Here is a 20,978-nt window from a genome sequence, read left to right on the forward strand (position 1 = left end):
TGCTGCGCCCTTGACTTCCCTAACCAAGAAGAAAGAAAAGTTCATTTGGGGCCCAAAGCAGCAAGAATCCTTTGAAATCCTGAAGCAAAAGCTGAGCAACGCACCTGTGTTGACCTTACCTGAGGGTACAGAAGAATTCGTAGTTTACTGCGATGCATCACACACAGGCATGGGGTGTGTGCTTATGCAGAAGGGCAAGGTTATTGCCTACGCATCACGACAATTAAAGGTGCACGAAAAGAATTACACCACCCATGACTTGGAGTTGGGTGCCGTTGTATTTGCACTGAAATTGTGGAGACATTACCTCTATGGTATTAAATTTGTGATTTATTCTGATCACAAAAGCCTTCAACATCTGTTCAACCAGAAAGAGTTGAACATGAGGCAACGCCGTTGGATGGAAACATTGAATGATTATGATTGTGAGATCAGGTACCATCCCGGCAAAGCGAATGTAGTCGCTGATGCCTTGAGCAGGAAAGAAAGGGTAAAACCTATTCGGATCAATGCCAAGAGCATTGAAGTCAAGAACAATTTGATTGAGAAGATATTAGCTGCACAGCGAGAGGCTGTGTTAGAAGCTAATTATCCTAAGGAAAAGTTAGGAGTAACTGAAGAACAGTTGACTCTTAGCAAGGATGGAATCCTTAGACTGAACGGACAAATATGGGTTCCGATTTATGGAGGGCTATGGGATGTTATCCTCCAGGAAGCCCATAGTTCCAAATATTCGGTCCATCCTGGAGCCAACAAAATGTATCATGACTTAAAGGCAAACTATTGGTGGATAGGCTTGAAAAAGTCTGTAGCCGCCCATGTAGCAAAGTGCTTGACTTGTGCACAAGTCAAAGCAGAGCACCAAAAGCCGTCTGGCTTGCTACAACAGGCTGAACTTCCCGAGTGGAAGTGGGAATGCGTAACTATGGACTTCATAACCAAGTTACCCAAAACAAGGAAAGGAAACGATACAATATGGGTTATAGTCGATAGGCTGACTAAATCAGCTCATTTTCTACCCATCAAGGAGACGTATAGCTCCGATATGCTAGCCCAACTTTATGTTGATAAGATTGTAGCCTTACACGGCATACCTGTGTCTATTATCTCCGACAGGGATACTAGATACACGTCTCATTTCTGGAAGAGTTTCCAGCAATCTTTGGGCACGCGTTTGAACTTCAGTACGGCTTACCATCCACAGACAGACGGTCAGAGTGAGCGTACCATTCAAACGTTAGAGGACATGCTACGCGCGTGTGCTATAGATTTAGGTGGTAACTGGGATAAGAACCTACCCCTATCGAATTCTCCTACAATAATAGCTACCATACCAGCATAAAGGCTGCGCCTTTCGAGGCATTATACGGTAGGAAATGCAGATCGCCTGTTTGTTGGGCGGAAGTAGGAGAGGTCCAATTATCAGGACCAGAGATAGTTTTCCAGACAACGGACAAGATTGTCCAGATTCGGGAACGTCTCAAGGCTGCCAGAGATAGGCAGAAAAGTTACGCTGATCCGAAGCGTAAAGATTTTCACTTCGAAGTGGGTGAAAAGGTGTTGCTTAAAGTGTCACCCTGGAAGGGGGTGATGCGTTTCGGCAAGAAAGGCAAACTGAGTCCGAGATACATAGGACTTTTTGAGGTCATTGAACGTGTCGGGTCAGTCGCCTATAAGCTGAACTTGCCTGAAGAGCTCAATGGAATTCACAATGTGTTCCACATCTGCAATCTCAAGAAGTGCTTCGCCGATGAATCATTGGTGATTCCACACACAGATGTGCATATAGATGAGAGCTTAAAATTCGTAGAGAAACCGTTGTCGATTGAAGATCGACAGGTGAAAAAGCTTCGCAGAAAATACGTACCGATTGTAAAAGTCAAATGGGATGCTCGTAGAGGTCCCGAATATACGTGGGAAGTCGAAGCCACAATGAAAGAAAAGTACCCCTATTTATTTGAGTAAATCTCGGGTCGAGATTTATTTTAAGGGGGTGAGGATGTAACACCTCGAATTTTTGTGTCCAATGATGTGTTAACACGTGTCATTTGATTACACGTGGCATCTACATTAAATAAAGGACTAATTTTGACAAACCTTGAAAGTATGTAAATTCGAGGGTTATAAATGTCAACCAAGGGTAAATATTCTGTATAGTAACCCTAAATAATGCTTGTACCTTCAAACGAATAAATCATAGATCGTACGGAAGCGAAACGCGGAAGAAAGTGAGAGATTACAAACCACAGGGGTTAACTGCGTCAACATGTTTAATTATACCTCTGAGTGACCCTTTAACGTTCCCGAGGCTTTGTAACAGTATAATACACTCACTAGAATGCAATATATAAATTTCGCGAAGTTCCGTTTTAAAACGAGAAAGTTACGATCGAATTCGTGTGAGAAGGGTTAAAAGCGTCAATAATAAAATTTAAGGCTTTCCGGATAATAAATAAATTAACCGGGGGCTTAACGATACGGGTAAATAACGCGAGGTCCTTAATTGTAATTAACCGAGGGCCATATCGCAAAGTTACCCCTTCAAACCCGAAAGGTCAGGTAATTAATTACCAAGATTTTATAATCATTACTAAAAGATTTAAAAAGATTTATTTTAACCCCTTACGGACCGTAAAGGGTATGCCTTACGGACCGTAAGGAGGGGGAATGATTGCTGATGATCCGCCTATGGCTTACGGACCGCAAGGCCGAAGCCATACGGTCCGTAAGCGATGCCCAACGACAGAATTATGGCTGTTGGCTCTTTTAAGCGGCAAGGCAATAATGTATGGGTTTTCCAGAGTCATGGGCGCCCCCTACTCGACCCATAACCCTCTAGGACACATGCCATTGATCCAAATTCATTTATAGGATGTGTTGTAATGATCTAAGGGCATGTCCTTGACTATAAATAAACCACATTGTGTTCATAACTATCACACAACTCAAAACACACTTCTCTGGTCATTCTAAGAGCTCTCAAGCATTCTTCTTTGTTCTCTAAGCAACTCTCAGCTTCTGTAAGTCCATTAGATCCTTTGTGGTTTGATTTATACTTAGTAAATAGCTAAAAACCAAACCGTCGTAAATACGGTTTGACATCAAAATAAATCCGTAATGGCTCAGGCTTATGACGGATCAAAAGCAGTTATGAGTTGGTATTTATGTGGGTAATAAACCTCTAAAAGGGTTCCCTCTGATCACCACTCTAACTAGCTCAAATGTCGAGTCAAACGAATGCTTAAAAAGTCAACAGAAAGCTATTTTTGCGATTCTTACATAATCTGTAATGTATATGCCATGGAACCTGTTTAGACACTCATAAAACATGATATTAAGTATATAAACTTGTTTGCGCTCGTTTGAATCGACTATTTGCTATATTGACCCGGTTCGGAGCCGAATGTCGCAAAAGTTTGACTTTTGCTTTGACTTCAGTTCTGACCCATTTTAGTAAGGTATAGATATGCCTTAGGACTCTCTTAGGACCAGGTTACATGATGGTATAACCCTCTATGACCGGTTCGTTGTTTGTCCGAGTCTTTTACGCATTTCCGTTAATCGCCTAAAAGTTGACCGTAACGGCCTTTTTAAAATAAAACGAGCATTTCGGACGCGTGAACAGACCATAACCTTGCTTACTAAATTATAAGCATGTCCTTAAAGTTTCACGTCAATCCGAGGTCTAGAATGAGAGTTATGCTAAATAGCGCAATTAAAGTAAACTTTTGTAATAAACGGCGCAATTAGCATAACGCCTATCTAAACCAAGATTTCGTCACCAAAACTTTTACCCACTGTTATAAAATAATATTTTGGGATTTTTAAAGATTTTTAATAATTGTTACCTTGCTCATAACCTGCGGTTATGGCTACGGTTCGGTAAATACCGAATATGCCCTTTTCGGCCAAAACTTGAGTTCTACAAGGTCTTTTGACCCGATTCCAGTTGCTACTGATTTTAAATAATAATTAAAGTATTTTAGACTTTATAAACTGTTCGGGAAACTCAGATTTCCTGTAGAACTCGAAAAGCTCTTTAAAAGTCTTTAAAATGACCGAAAAACCCCTACGGGGCATAATATTAACTTAAACTCGTTACGGGCATCACGGAAGGTATCCTACTGATACCACAACCTCTTTAAGGCATATTGACTTAGGAAATAAGTGTAGGACTCTCATGGTTAACCGTTGCGCCTATCGCGCGCACGATTCGGCTTATGAAACTAGTTTTCATAAATTAGCCGATATGGGTCAAACCATATTATTTTGACCCCGAAATCCAGAGTGTGAACCTTAAACCCATATAAAACAAGTCTCTGAACTTGTTGGGTCAGAATCACACTCCATTCTCGGTTTTCGCCTTTTCGCGCGATTAAACCGTATTTATATTTCGGAACCAACCGGTCTAGGCTACGACCAATATAAAGACCCGTTAGGATTCTAATAGGTTAATTAAAACCTTCGTTCCAGAATAGGAGCCCCAGTAAAAGCTATCTGTGACGTAATCCATTAAGGAATATACTTGCAAAGGTAAATACTTTTAACTTATTTTCCCTTATACGGGCTTGGGTTACGATATATAAAATACCGCTTGATTGAGCATCATATCTTCCATCGCTTAGGTGGTTAATTGAATAATGTGATCGGCTCATTTAAACAGTCTTGTTACTTAAAAGCCTTTGGGGGGTTAATGACCGTTGTCCCGGATATCCTTGGCATCATTTTACGAAATGGCCACGACCTCGACATCCCGGTGTAGGCGTACACCCGGTATATTATGTCGACATTATTATTAAAAGACGTAGCCGTTGGTTTTTACACTACGGTTTTACGCAATGTGGTGTGTCTATTAATCTTTAACCCGGACAGGATCCGGGCTATTGAACGCATAAAAGGACATGTAATTTGTTCACAAGATTTTAATAATTTTCCCAAGTTATAAAAGAGTTTGTGCCTCGTGCATTCAAATCAATTTTAATAAACATTTTCAAATGTGTCAGTTGAACGTATTTACCAGTGTAAACTGACGTATTTTCCCAAAAAGATTAAGTGCAGGTACTACACGAAAATTGGCTGGTAATAGCTTCCTAGCATCGTGATAAGTCTCGCAAGCTTGATGCTGTATCTGACTGAACAATACTTTATTATTATTTTGATCCCCTGTGGATACAATTCGACTTCTGTAATACACTTGATATTACATTCAAAAGGTTGAATTATATTTATCTTTATGCTTCCGCTGTGCATTCATATAATTGTGTGGTTTGACTATATTGTTGCCAACTACGTCACGGTAATCCCCCACCGGGCCCACCGGTGATACACGTGGAAATCGGGGTGTGACAATAAGTGTCTTGACTTAGCCACTCATAAGATTATTATTTGCCGTCATGTTATTTTCGACGAATCAACTTTCCCATATGTTGATCGTGCCTCATCGGACCTTCGGTCCTACGAATTTCTCAACACTTCTACTCACCCTATTCTATGGACCAATCCTCCCTCAAATGCTCACCTCACTCTTCCTGTTAGTCAACAGCCGACCACACCCCCTAGCCCACAACATAACTCTTCTCACCAGCCCACTCTTCACGGCCCATCTACTTCCACTAACACTGGCCCATCTAACTCCACATCTCACACTCCCAGCCCAACCTCAGGCTCCTCCCCTTCGCTTCTGTTTAACAGCCCACCTAGTACCCCTCCACCTCCGCTCTCGTCACCACATCCCATGTCTACCCAGCCCACGTCTCCTACTCACTCGTCTCCTGTTCATCAGGCCCAAACTCCCCTTGTTTCTCCTCCTATCATCCAACCCGATCTCTCTTCGGCCCAAATCCATCCTACATCTTCCACGACTCAAACTGATAACACATCTCAACCTTCTCATACATCGATTACTCCACCACCCTCTACCTCCACTCGCACTATGCGTACTCCCGCCATGGATGGTATCTCCAAACCACAACAATTTCTCAACTTATTCACCACTTCCGTTGTTTCGTTACCTAAATCTCCCAAAGATGCCTTGTCCGTTCCGGAATGGTTTATCGCCATGACTCTCGAGTTTCATGCCCTTATTAAAAATAAGACATGGGAACTTGTCCCTCGACAACCACACATGAATATGCTACGTAGTTTGTGGTTGTTTCGTCATAAATACAAGTCGGATGGTACGTTAGAACGGTACAAAGCGCGTTTGGTTTGTGATGGGAGTAATCAATAGATTGGGGTGGATTGTGGTGATACTTTTAGTCCGGTCGTTAAACCGGCTACTATACGTACTGTTTTATCACTTGCCTTGTCTCAATCGTGGAAGATACATCAGTTGGATGTCACAAATGCGTTTCTACATGCTAATTTAAATGAGACGGTTTATATGTATCAACCGATGGGTTTTCGGCATAAACACTTTCCTGATCATGTATGTCTTCTCAAGAAGTCTCTTTATGGATTGAAACAGGCGCCACGTGCATGCTACCAACGATTTACAGACTTTGTTATCACTCTTGGGTTTCGACAGAGTCGTTATGATCACTCTCTGTTTGTTTATCATCGTGGTACTGATGTGGCCTACTTACTAATATACGTCGACGACGTTATTCTTACGACATCTACGGACTATCTTCGAGATCATCTTATGCGTCGATTAGGTGATGAATTTGCCATGAAAGATCTCGGCCCCCTTAGTCATTTTCTTGGAGTTCAAGTTACTCGAACAGGAAATTCTATGTTTCTTTCTCAGCAACAATACACTAATGGTATTATTGAACGGGCAGGTATGACTTCTTGTAACCCGGTTGCCACACCCGTTGACTACAATCCGAAGCTCAGTGCCACGTCTAGCCCCGAGTTTGACAATCCAACTCAGTATCGCAGTTTGGCAGGTGCACTTCAATATTTGACTTTTACTCGGCCCGAAATTAGTTATGCAGTTCAACAGGTGTGTATGTACATGCACTCTCCTCGTATTGATCACTGGAATGCTCTCAAACGTATCATCCGTTACTTAAAGGGCACTGCCTCTTTTGGGCTTACTTTGGGCTCGCTTGGTGATTTATCGCTTCGTGCATACACGGATACAGACTGGGCCGGGTGTCCTGACACACGTAGATCCACATCCGGGTACTGTGTTTATCTTGGCTCTAATTTATTGTCCTGGTCTTCCAAGCGTCAAGCCGTTGTTTCTCGATCTAGTGCTGAAGCTGAGTATCGTGGTGTTGCCAATGTCATTGCTGAATTGTCATGGCTTCGTAATCTCCTATTGGATCTCCACAAACCAATGCGTAAGGCCAGCATTGTCTTTTGTGACAATATAAGTGCTGTATATCTCTCGGGGAATCCGGTTCAACATCAGCGTACTAAACACATTGAGTTACACATACATTTTGTTCGTGAACTAGTTCAGCGTGGACAGGTTCGTGTCCTCCATGTTCCATCTCGATTTCAGATTGTGGACATTTTCACTAAAGGCTTGCCTCGTATTTTGTTTGATGATTTTCGGTCCAGCCTCAACATTCGGCCTCCTCAAGCTTCGACTGCGGGGGTGTAATAGAATATGGATATATTTGGAATGTAATTATGTTCTGTGATTATGTAAATCTCTTTATGAAAATTGGAGATAGGTATCATTGTATATATATCATTGTTAATGAATGAAGGAGGCAAGGTTTACAATTCTAATAGAAGGTATTGTGGAAGAGGAGAAATTATAACCATGTGGAGAGTGCCGAAGGTATTGTAAGAGATCTTTAATCTGTGCCATTTATTGTAGCTTTTGGACAATTCTCTTACCGAGTCGGTAAAATATATGCATATTCTAAAAAAATGTATTACAGCACAAGTTAAATGAAATTTATCCATCATTCTACCACTTTGCAGGACTGTGCAAAGTATTTACACAAGAAGTTTCCGGACAGTAGGCATGTTGGTGAGTAATGAAAACAACAAATGAAAATGTCTACAAAAAAATATTAGAGGACAAATCTATTGGAGGTGGTTTTAATTTGGCGTTTTTATGAATGCATGTGAAAACATGGGCAAAGTTACTAATACTAAACATATTCTGCACGAGTGTAAATCCTGAGGCCCTGAGCTAAAATTGCTTTACACGGTTCAGTGTTATGAAGATACAAAATTGTTGAAATCGTTCCTTGAATTGTGACGTCACTGTATGATCTAGATATTCTTGCTATGGATACTTCATTTTATTGGTTCTACAAAAGGAACCAACCCAAAAGGAAGGTAATACTTTTTTCTTGCTGGCACCTTATTTCTAATGTTTGATTTTGTTACTGTTTGGCTATTTCACCATTTGTGTTATCAGGTTGTTGTTATTGGGGTTTCATTTGTTTTTTGTCAGTTATTAAGGTGGACATTTGACATTATGTAGCCATTCGGGTGTGGATTTGACATGCCTGGTACAATCTGTAGTGGATTTGACATGGGCTGTTCTGATCCAGTTAGTGTTTTTTTCCTAAAAAGTGACTAAATTTCTGTTTTTGAAATCGTCTTTTGTAATACGAATTGGTAAAAATTAGTTTTGTGGGTTAATTTAATAATTTAGTGAGTAATGTGGATTAAACCACTGGCTGCGTTTTTAGATGATATTCTTAATGACTTGATGTAAGTTTCATGGCAGGTAACACGCTCCTTGGTCCATACGCGCCAGGTGCTTTTGTTCCATCATCAGCCGCCTGCTATAGGGTTGCGAGGCCACCATTAGTACATGGTTTATACTCACCAGATGCTTATGGTCTTATAGTATTTTCATTTGGCATGGTTCCTTAACCAAATTGGAGTCCTTACTCGGTAAGAAAGAATATAATTTTCTAATTAGTTATTTTACACTCATATATTTAACTGTGTTAATAGTTATGAGATGCTGGGACGTGTGATCTTGGTCGTGTCACCGAGAGCTCAACCATCTCTATATGGTGTGAATTCTTTGGCCCGACCTTTTGCAGCACAGTTTGGATGATAGCATGTCTGAACCGAAAGATCTGAGAAACCGTTGGAACGAGAACAGTTGCTCACAGCTAGAATCATGATTGAAGACGGCCTTTGTGTGCTACTTGATGTAGATGACATTAACTGTCTCTTGCAGTCAACCCAGCCACAAGATGGAGGTATATTATTAATATACCTTAATGTAATATATTAAGGTATGGGTTAATTTTTGTTTATTTTTTGAAGTTTTAACATATTTGGTGGTTTTTTCCTAAAAAGTGACTAAATTTCTGTTTTTTGAAATCGTCTTTTGTAATACGAATTGGTAAAAATTAGTTTTGTGGGTTCATTTAATAATTTAGTGCGTAATGTGGATTAAACCACTGGCTGCGTTTTTAGATGATATTCTTAATGACTTGATGTAAGTTTCGTGGCAGGTAACACGCTCCTTGGTCCATACGCGCCAGGTGCTTTTGGTCCATCATCCGCCGCCTACTATAGGGTTGCGAGGCCACCATTAGTACATGGTTTATACTCACCAGATGCTTATGGTCTTATAGTATTTTCATTTGGCATGGTTCCTTAACCAAATTGGAGTCCTTACTCGGTAAGAAAGAATATAATTTTCTAATTAGTTATTTTACACTCATATATTTAACTGTGTTAATAGTTATGAGATGCTGGGACGTGTGATCTTGGTCGTGTCACCGAGAGCTCAACCATCTATATATGGTGTGAATTCTTTGGCCCGACCTTTTGCAGCACAGTTTGGATGATAGCATGTCTGAACCGAAAGATCTGAAAAACCGTTGGAACAAGAATAGTTGCTCGCAGCTAGAATCATGATTGAAGATGGCCTTTGTGTGCTACTTAATGTAGATGACATTAACTGTCTCTTGCAGTCAACCCAGCCACAAGATGGAGGTATATTATTAATATACCTTAATGTAATATATTAAGGTATGGGTTAATTTTTGTTTATTTTTTGAAGTTTTAACATATTTGGTGGTTTTTTCCTAAAAAGTGACTAAATTTCTGTTTTTTTGAAATCGTCTTTTGTAATACGAATTGGTAAAAATTAGTTTTGTGGGTTCATTTAATAATTTAGTGAGTAATGTGGATTAAACCACTGGCTGCGTTTTTAGATGATATTCTTAATGACTTGATGTAAGTTTCGTGGCAGGTAACACGCTCCTTGGTCCATACGCGCCATGTGCTTTTGGTCCATCATCCGCCGCCTGCTATAGGGTTGCGAGGCCACCATTAGTACATGGTTTATACTCACCAGATGCTTATGGTCTTATAGTATTTTCATTTGGCATGGTTCCTTAACCAAATTGGAGTCCTTACTCGGTAAGAAAGAATATAATTTTCTAATTAGTTATTTTACACTCATATATTTAACTGTGTTAATAGTTATGAGATGTTGGGACGTGTGATCTTGGTTATGTCACTGAGAGCTCAACCATCTGTATATGGTGTGAATTCTTTGGCCCGACCTTTTGCAGCACAGTTTGGGTGATAGCATGTCTGAACCGAAAGATCTGAGAAACCGTTGGAACGAGAACAGTTGCTCGTAGCTAGAATCATGATTGAAGACGACCTTTGTGTGCTACTTGATGTAGATGACATTTTGCAGTCAACCTAGCCACAAGATGGAGGTATATTATTAATATATCTTAATATAATATATTAAGGTATGGGTTAATTTTTGTTTATTTTTTGAAGTTTTAACATATTTGTTAAATATGCAGGATACCAATGGCGATTTTAATTTCTTGAAGTCAGGGTTGCACAAATGGGCGGGTGATGCATACGAGTTTAATAAAAAAGAACCCTACATTGAGCTCGTGACTTCTCCAAACAACCCTAATGGATTCACGAGACATGATGTAGTCAAAGGAGATAAGGGGATTCTGATTGATAATCTTTCTTATTACCGGCCACAATATACACCAATTTTATCGCTTGCAACGTATGATATAATGATCTTTACTGTCTCCAAAAGTACGGGCCATGGTGATTCACGAATCAGGTATGAGACCATACCCATTGGATTAAAACTGTCATGTTTTTTGGGATGAAAGGAACTACCTTTATTAAGGTTTTCAGTTGATATGTTGTTGCAGTTTGGCTGTTGTGAAAGATAGAGAGGTTGCTAAGAAAATGACCCCTTTTATAGATCAACACCATTGTTGAATATGTGTAGTTGTATGTGTTAATCGATTTTTGTTGTTTGTTGCAAGAAAATGTTTTTGTTTTTTATTATTATTTTTGAGTTTGAATCTGCTTAAATTTAGTTGAAGATCTGTATGAAAAATTAGTTGAAGATGATTAAATTTGTCTCTTGAAGTTGAAGATGATGATTTGATTAGTTTTAAGAGGCTATGAAGATGAAGTATTATAAACTCAATTAACTGTTGTGAGTGTTTGGGTAAAACAAGTGATTTGTGTGTAGAATGGTGTGTATTAACTTATTTTAAATTAACTTACTTTAACTGTAGATATTGGGCGATTTTTTTTAACCTGACACATTTGGATAACCATTGTTTGATTTTGACCTTGACGTATCAGGATGAGTATTTTTCATATCATGGCATGGTTGACAGTGCAAGATCTTAGAATGCCATCTGAAGCTATTGCGGATTATAAAACACCTGAATTATGTGATATTTTTGAAGCTTTCTTTTTCTTCTCATCACACACTCAAGTAAGGTTATATATTTTACTTTTTTAACTTTCTTGATTCACATTTTGCGAGTAAGAAAAACGAATAGTAGTCTTTAGTGGAACATATATTCAGGGAATATGTTTGCATTTTTTTTAACTTTTGCAATATTTTATTACATTTATTTGTTTTATCAGGTTCACGTAGGGCTGTTCATGAGCCGAGCCGAGCCGAGCTGAGCTAGGGCAAGCTCGGGCTCGGCTCAATTACAAACCGAGTTGGCTCGGTCGGCTTGGATTTGAAACCAAGCCTACCAACCCTCAAATTGATTTATCCTGATTTTTAGTCACTTGCTTTTTACTAAATTTTGATCAACTCTAACTACTGTTTTGCTACAATCTCAACAACAGAGAAAAAGAAAAACCAAACAAAGATTAGTTAAAGGCTCTTAGGCTGCGCGACTAGGCCCTCGGACAAGGCGAGTGACTTGGAACCAGCCTAAACTATCTCAAAAGAAGCCTAAAACATGTCTAAAACCCCAAAAATGGAATGTTTATGCCATTGAGTCCTCACGTTTTAAGCACCTTGTGCCTTTGACAGCTATGATCTGAACCTGAGTTATTATTTTTAAAAAACTTCACTAAGATGTCATTATATGATGCAACATCTATGACTTTCAAGTCTGACTTTGACTTTATTTAGTCAAATAAAGATAGTTTTAGGCCTTCGTTTTTCAGATGTCAACAACCCTTTGGTTTAAATTTTGATTTTTTTTTCTGTGGTGAATGTAAGTGGCAATGAATCTATGACGATAGAAAGGTTTAAGTGTACTTTATCTAATATATATGCCTTGGCATCTGGTAGGCAATGAAGATGTTTTGCGTATAATATTTGCCTCACCAACAGCAACTAGAACATCTGTACTTGAGTTGACCAGAAAATTGACTATTAATGGTGATTCAGTAATTAACCACTCATCCCCTACATCTAGATGTTTAAGCCATGATAATTCAGAAGAACAAGACGATTCAGGCTTAGTCGATGCGCTTGCTGTTGCAATATCTAATGTCAGGATTTCCGAACCCAAAAGGAGCAGGCTATGTGTGCCTACAAGTCCAATTCGAGAGTAGCGTTCTTCTAATGTCACAACTAATAACCTTTGCAAAGCATGCTGACCGTTGACTTTGACCTGAATTGACTTTGACTTACAAACGGTGGAGTAACCGTAAAAGCCTAACAATGCACCGAGAAAGGGTGTGAAAATGGTGTATAGTGAATGTAAATATAATATGAGTAGATGATGGGTAATGAATGAATGTTGGTGATTATGTAGATTGGTTTGGTGGGAAAGTGAATGGTATGATGTTTGCTTGCTCTTTTTTTTTCTCTGTGACTTTGGTGTTTTCTCAACTTTTATAAATGTGGAAACTGGATCAGAAGTTATGAATAAAGTTTTCATGTTCATGTGTTTTGAATTGATCATGAATTTCCATTCTCTCTTTTTTTTTCGCCATGGTTCTAGACAAGTAATTCCCCTTTCCTCCCCTTCTCATACATGCAGGTACGCACCAGTTTAATCTTTAATTATATTTATTTTCACTAATTATTACCTTTGAAACATGAATATAAGGCTGAAGATGACCATATCAATATTTGTGAAGCTTATGTGTTGATTTTTTTAAAATAAAATTAAGAAAAAGATGTGTTACTGGTATAATGTTATGATTATATTGTAAGGATTAATCTTGGCGGGCTCAACAAACGGGCCACTTGATACGGTTATGAAGCTGGGCCGGGTCAAACGGGTCAGCCACAGATGATTGAAATGTAAAATGTTTTGACAAAACCTGTTTCATGGAGCAGAAGTCTGGTGCTTTTTGCTAATAGAAGTGAATTTATTGTAGATATCATTATTGACTGTGATGAAAGATTCACAACGACTTGATCTACTAAAGAAAATTGCTGGTAGTCGAGATTATGAAGAGGTTCGTCACAGAAGCTGGAAACTCATGCAAAATTGCTGATAGTCGAGATTATTTTGTTTTCATTTTTTTATTGTTCGTCCAATTAATTCTTAATTCGAGTTTGTAAGTGATTTAGGGACGAGTCTCAGTATGGACGAGTCTGAATTATCATACTGTTGTTTTATGCTTTTCAAGACTGATATAATCCGATTTGGGTTCCTTTCTTGACAGATTTGAAGCTCTTTGGGTTTTGGTCAAAGTTTGTCAAACGGGTCAAGGCTGGTCAAAACAAGTAAGCACACCAATTGAGGAGTTTGTTGTGCTGCGAATCTATGAATTGGAGAGTGCCGAAGGTATTGTGGAAGAGGAGAAATTATAACCATGTGGAGAGTGCCGAAGGTATTGTAAGAGATCTTGAATCTGTGCCATTTATTGTAGCTTTTGGACAATTCTCTTACCGAGTCGGTAAAATATATGCATATTCTAAAAAAATGTATTACAACACAAGTTTAATGAAATTTATCCATCATTCTACCACTTTGCAGGACTGTGCAAGGCCTTGATTACATAACATCGGTTACAAGGCCTTGATTACATAACATCGGTTACACATTTTCAGTGAGATCAAAACAGTTACACATTCCCCTATAGCTCGATTTAACCCATCAATCAACATTCAGAACTGTTCAATCATCTTTGTGAAGCTTATGTGTTGATTTTTTATAAATAAAATTAAGAAAAAGATGTGTTAGTGGTATAATGTTATGATTATATTGTAAGGATTAATCTTGGCGGGCTCAACAAACGGGCCACTTGATACGGTTATGCAGCTGGGCCGGGTCAAACGGGTCAGCCACAGTTTGTTTATTAAGTCACGTTTTATTAGAAAAGTAGTGGATCTTGAGTAATGGGTCACTAATTTGCTTTTTAGTAGGGGATAATTTGTCAAATAACTACTGGAAACAAAGTTACAATTCCTTTTTTTTCATTGGCATCCTTTCAATTTCTTTTACATTACTGGGTTTATATGTTTGATTTGTTGTTGGTAAATGTCATGCTTTAATCCCAAATGATGATTTATGTCCTATCAATATGGATTGTTACACATCATTGTTTCTCCACCATCTACATAATACTGATACATGGCTAATTTGAAAGGTGGATCAGTAAGTACTTCTGACTCTATTTATTTTAAATCTTTAATAAAAATAAAAAAAAACTCATTTTATAGTTTGTATAGAGAGGATAAAGATATAATCTTTATAAGTTATAACTATTTTTTTGTGATGAATGAAATGCATGGTGGTTCAAGGGTTGGAATAGGAAACTTTGGTGAGGTGGGGCCATTGGATCTTAACCCAAGAAACTTCACATGGCTCAGAAAGGGCAGATCTTTTATTTGTGGTATGAAATGTGTAGCAAATTTACAAGATTTATAATTTATAATTTATAAATGAATAGAAAGTACTAAACTTTTTAATAATTTTGTGGGAAATTAGAATAATCCAGTTGGGACAGGATACAGTTCTGTGAAGGATGAAAAGTTATTGGTGAAAACTGATGAAGAAGCTGCTAGGGATTTAACTACATTGTTGATTAAATTATTTAACAGAAATAAAAGCCTACTATTTTTTTTTTCATATTTATTCTATGATAGGTACGGTGTAGTTAGATGTCATGATATAATTGAAGCTGAATATATTTCGTTAGCACAAGTATATACTTCATACGTGTTTTGCTTCATGATCTTTAAACTTTGTCAAAAAAAAAAAAAAAATTATATCCACCAATTCATTTATATATATTTGAGGTCGGAATTTATATAGTAACATTTATATATATTTGTCACACCCCAACCAATGGCGGAAACATCGGGATGAGACGAAGTGTGAAGATTGCTCGAGACATCATAACGCTATTTGTGACAATAATTTAATAATCCAAATTTCATTTCCAAAATAAATGTCAAAACATTACAAGAAAAGCAAATAACAACATTGTTCAACATAACATAAACAAAATTGATACAACACTTTAAACCTAAACGTCTAAGTGAGTATTTAGGCATCTTTGCTATCCGTTTTCATTTCATCATCATCAACCTGTAACATGTTTAAAAATACAATTCAATGCAAAAGCAAAGGCGAGTATACAAGTTTGGTACGTACATAGCATAAGTTAAAAAGTGTGATCAATTCCTCATGGCAAGCATATGATTCAAGATAAACCTTAAATATGGCATGTGTCTAACATATCAAACCAAGAAAACGCAATATGCTCAAGACATAACCTCAAGTTTACGGGCGGGTCGTTAATCCTATAGCGCTACATATGTCAAGGTTTGGCTCGTACGAAGTTAATGATAAGTTCAACACATAAGAATAACCCAAGTTTAAAGTATCAAGTCATCACGTATACAAGCATGTTATAGGAACGTTCATGTGTTTAACAAAGTGTTCATGTGTAAGTTAATAGGTAAACATGTTACACCCCAAAAGTGGTAAAAGTAAAAAGGGGGAAATACGAGTATACTCACGGTTTACAAGTGGTGACTTGAAATTCCGAGAGCAAGTTTGTAGATGAATTAGTTCGGAGCACCTTGTCCTTCTACACAAGGAAACGTAGGTGTGTGAGTTTGGCGTATAACGGAAGATTATAGATTCGGAGTTTTTAATATATAGAAAGTAACATAGGTGAAAATAATCATCTTGTACGCATAACTCTTGTTCTTGACACTATTGAAACTCAAAAGAGTTGGTATGATTTCATGGATTCTAAGATCCATTAGAGTCGTAACAAGGGCATGGTCATAGATGATGTAACGTCCACTTAACAAATAACTATTAAGTCATCATCAAGTCTTAGTTACTTAGATGTATACATATAGAATAACTTAGATATTATATAGTTTACAAGTCTTATGATTCAAGCATGAGGTAGGAGATTAATGTCTCCATTTAGGTACCTCTTTGTGTCATAGAATACATACATGAGGTAGGAAGAACAAGCTTCCATTTAGGCACCTCTATTGTTCACCACTACACTTGTTGTTATAAACAACAAGGAGGGTCATGAACATACAAGTATCAAGGTATTAACAACAACTAATCTATAGCAAAACATCAAGTAATGAGTGGATTCTTATAAAGGATAGCCCAAGCTAATCCAACCATCACACATTCAACAAGTTTCACACTTGAACATTACTTGTGGGTAAAACCCTAATTAAAAACAGAAAGTTTATGAGGTTTTAACCTCTGATTTAGATGTCTCAACCTTGTTTTTAAGCTTAACCAACCATGGGATAAGTTGTAAGCATTAGGACATAGGTATGAGATGTGTTGGACACAAGTTGCATAGATTTAAACAAGTTTTTGATGAACATAAAAACAAACAGAAAGTTTATGGACTATTTCGGGGCATTTCCAGGTCTGATTTCTCCAAGGAGAAGTCTAGGAATCGAACCCCATGATTATACAAGCAAGTAGGAAAAAGAATCGAGTGAATCGGATAAGAATTGAGTGAGTTATGCTCATTTTCGTGAAGGGGTGTCAATCTACTCGAACCTTTGCTTTCAGCTACGGTTTGGAGGATGTTTTGAGAGTTTTTAGTGTTGCAAAAGTGGTAGGGAGGCTGGTTATAAGTGGTATTTATAGGGGGAAGGATTAGGGTTTCAATGGGTTGGGCTTTGGAAGTGTTTAGAAGGGGTTACACCTTGAAACTAGCCCACAAAACCCAACTATATGGGGCTGAATTTTGCTGAATTTGGGCTGCCATGTTTCTTTAGTTTTTTATTTTTTTTTAAAACATTATAATGAGTAATTTTATTAGTTAAGTTGTGTAATAATATGCAACAATGTTTCCCCTAACTTGTAACAAGGTGAAATATGAAATAAAACATGATTTAACTAGGCAAAAAGTGTAATGTACAAGTATGTAACATGTTTGTAAGTAACAAGTATATGTCACATATTTACAAGTTCAACATATGTTTGTAAGTATCACAAAGAAGTATCAAATGATCTCATGATTAATCGTATTATGGTGTATGTATAGTATGTAACAAGGAAATGCAAGTTTTCATTCATGATCAAAATCTCGAGTTTACAACGAGTACTAGAAGGAACGAGTACAATGATACAAAGCTTCCAAAATTAGCAACACGAGTAAGACAAGCTATAAATAGAAAGTACAAAACACAGGGCGTTACAGTCTCCCCTCCTTTAGGAAATTTCGTCCCGAAATTTAGGAAGACTCAGGGAAAAGATGAGGATATTTCAATTTCATTTCGCTTTCGAGCTCCCAAGTAAATTCAGCGCCACGTTTTCCTTCCCATCGAACTTTGACAATAGGAATTCGACTGCGCCTCAATTGCTTGGTTCCTTGGTCCATGATTTCGACCGGTTTTTCTACAAAGTGAAGTGTTTCGTTGACTTGCAAGTCTTCGAGAGGAACGTGGAGTCCTTCGTCAGCTAGGCATTTCTTTAAGTTGGACACATGGAAGACAGGGTGTACATTGCTGAGTCCTTCAGGCAGGTCCAGTCTATACGCAACCTTGCCAATCCTTTCGAGAATCTTGAAAGGACCAACGTAGCGAGGTGCGAGTTTCCCTTTCTTGCCAAATCGAACCACGCCTTTCCAAGGGGATACCTTGAGAAGCACGTTGTCACCTGTCTCGAATTCCATAGGTTTGCGTCCTTTGTCAGCGTAACTCTTCTGTCGGTTCCTGGCTTTCAATAAGTTGTCTCGAACCTGTAAAATCTTGTCCGTAGCCTCTTGTATAAGCTCGGGACCGGTGATTTGGGCTTGACCAATCTCGTGCCAAGAAATAGGGAAACGGCACTTGCGACCATACAATGCTTCGAAAGGAGCCATTTGGATACTCGTGTGATAGCTGTTATTGTACGAGAATTCAGCCAAGGGCAAGTATGTATCCCAGTTGCCACCAAAATCTATTACGCATGAACGAAGCATATCCTCTAAGGTTTGGATAGTACGCTCGGTTTGACCGTCAGTCTGAGGATGGAAGGCGGTGCTAAGGTTAAGCTTAGTACCCATAGCAGATTGAAAAGTTTCCCAAAGACGAGACGTAAAACGAGCATCACGATCAGAAATGATATCAATGGGCGTCCCATGACGACAGATGATTTCCTTCATGTAGACCTTAGCCAATTTCTCGACTTTGAAGTCTTCACGAATGGGGAGGAAGTGAGCTGATTTGGTCAATCGGTCAACGACGACCCATATGCTGTCATGACCAGCTGTAGTGCGAGGAAGCTTAGTGATGAAATCCATGGCAATGCTCTCCCACTTCCAAACGGGAATTATTGGTTGTTCGAGCAAGCCAGAGGGACGTTGATGTTCGGCTTTTACTTTGGAACACGTAAGACATTTAGAAACGAAGGTGGCTATATCCTTCTTCATTCCAGGCCACCAATAGGAAGTACGCATATCATGGTACATCTTATCGGCACCAGGGTGAATAGAATATTTCGTGTTATGGGCCTCCTTCATCAGGAAATTGCGAAGATCGTCACGATTGGGAATCCAGATGCGATTGAGATAGTATAGAATACCATCGGGTTTGGACACAAGACTATTCTCAGCACCACATTGCATTTCGTTGTAGAGGTTACCCTCATTAACGGATGTATACTGGGCGTTACGTATGCGATTTTGAAGATCGTGGACGAGTTGGAAACAACGGATACTTTGGACGTGAGTTTTACGACTCAGGGCGTCGGCTACTACATTCGCCTTACCCGGGTGGTATTTGATTTCGCAGTCATAGTCGTTTAACAATTCCACCCAACGACGTTGACGCATGTTTAGTTCTTTTTGATTGAAGATGTGTTGAAGGCTCTTATGGTCGGTGAAGACTACACATTTAGTACCATAAAGGTAGTGTCGCCAAATCTTCAATGCAAAAACGACCGCACCAAGTTCAAGGTCGTGAGTAGTATAGTTTTTCTCATGAATTTTGAGTTGCCTCGATGCGTAAGCGATAACTTTGTCACGTTGCATAAGGACACAACCAAGACCAAGGTTTGAAGCGTCGCAATACACGACAAAATCATCGTTACCATCAGGAAGCGTTAGGATAGGAGCATTGCAAAGCATGTCCTTGAGCGTTTGAAAAGACTCTTCTTGTTCGGGACCCCAAACAAAAGGTCTCTCTTTTTGAGTCAAGGAGGTCAAAGGAACAGCGATTTTCGAAAAGTTGGAGATAAAACGACGGTAGTAACCAGCAAGACCAAGAAACGAACGGATTTCGGACGGAGATTTAGGTGCGACCCAATTTTTCACAGCTTCGATTTTTGCGGGATCAACGTGAATACCAAGTTTGTTGACAGTGTGACCAAGGAATTGAACTTCTTGTAACCAAAATTCACACTTGGAGAATTTGGCATATAGGTGTTCAGTACGAAGGAGTTCAAGAATAAGGCGCAAGTGTTGCTCATGCTCTGCTTGCGTCTTGGAATAGATGAGGATATCGTCGATGAAGACGATCACAAAACGGTCCAAGTATGCTTTGCACACGCGGTTCATTAAGTCCATAAAGACAGCAGGTGCGTTGGTCAAACCAAAGGGCATGACCACGAACTCATAATGACCATAACGCGTACGAAAGGCGGTTTTAGGCACATCTTCTTCGAGTACTCGAAGTTGATGATACCCAGAACGAAGATCGATCTTTGAAAAGCAGGTTGCGCCTTGCAATTGATCGAAGAGGTCATCAATGCGAGGAAGAGGGTATCGATTCTTGATAGTAAGCTTGTTGAGCTCACGATAGTCAATACACATACGAAAGGAGCCATCTTTCTTCTTGACGAATAAAACGGGAGCGCCCCAAGGAGAAGTACTAGGGCGTATGAAGCCTTTGTTAAGAAGCTCTTGAAGTTGACTCGAGAGCTCTTGCATCTCAGAGGGTGCTAAACGATAGGGGGACTTAGCGACAGGCGTAGCGCCAGGCACTAAATCGATGCGAAAATCGACAGAACGAGCAGGAGGAGGACCAGGAAGGTCTTCGGGAAATACATCCGGAAAGTCACGTACAACAGGAACGTCACTTATGCTTGGGCCTTTATCCTTCTTTTCCACGATGTGGGCGAGAAAGGCGAAGGTACCCTTGCGTAAGCACTTGTTTGCCTTGATGCATGACATAAGCTTAAGGCCTTGAGAAGGCTTTTCACCATAGACGTGTAGAGAATCACCATTTGGAAGAGGCAAGCGAATAAACTTCTCAGAACAGACAACTTCAGCACGAACTCGCCTAAGCCAGTCCATACCTACTATGACGTCGAAACTACCCATTTGCATAGGTATGAGATCGATTGAGAACGTATGATCGTTAAGGATTAGTGAACAATTGGAGAGAACAGAATTGACTTTGA

The 20,978-nt window shown here is 39.0% G+C and overlaps 1 protein-coding gene and 1 long non-coding RNA gene across 3 annotated transcripts; both read left to right on the forward strand.

Annotated features, from left to right (window-relative positions):
- Positions 1-6,394: 6,394 nt before the first annotated feature.
- Positions 6,395-7,555, forward strand: LOC110923825 (uncharacterized mitochondrial protein AtMg00810-like). Its single transcript, XM_022167881.1, has one exon. The coding sequence runs from the start codon at positions 6,395-6,397 to the stop codon at positions 7,553-7,555; it is 1,161 nt and encodes a 386-aa protein (XP_022023573.1).
- Positions 7,556-8,703: 1,148 nt separating this feature from the next.
- Positions 8,704-9,755, forward strand: LOC118489138. Of its 2 annotated transcripts, none has more exons than XR_004886339.1 (4): positions 8,704-8,814; positions 8,970-9,167; positions 9,390-9,559; positions 9,623-9,755. It is a non-coding gene; the product is annotated as an uncharacterized LOC118489138 (long non-coding RNA). The 2 variants fall into 2 exon arrangements; XR_004886340.1 differs by having other exon boundaries at positions 8,975-9,167.
- Positions 9,756-20,978: the final 11,223 nt, after the last annotated feature.

Source organism: Helianthus annuus, chromosome 17, assembly GCF_002127325.2.
Source record: "Helianthus annuus cultivar XRQ/B chromosome 17, HanXRQr2.0-SUNRISE, whole genome shotgun sequence".
Taxonomy (NCBI): Eukaryota; Viridiplantae; Streptophyta; class Magnoliopsida; order Asterales; family Asteraceae; genus Helianthus; species Helianthus annuus.

Bases quoted from the DNA above. Each gene is read 5' to 3' on its own strand.
- LOC110923825 (XM_022167881.1), top strand. From the start codon at position 6,395: ATGGGTTTTCGGCATAAACACTTTCCTGATCATGTATGTCTTCTCAAG.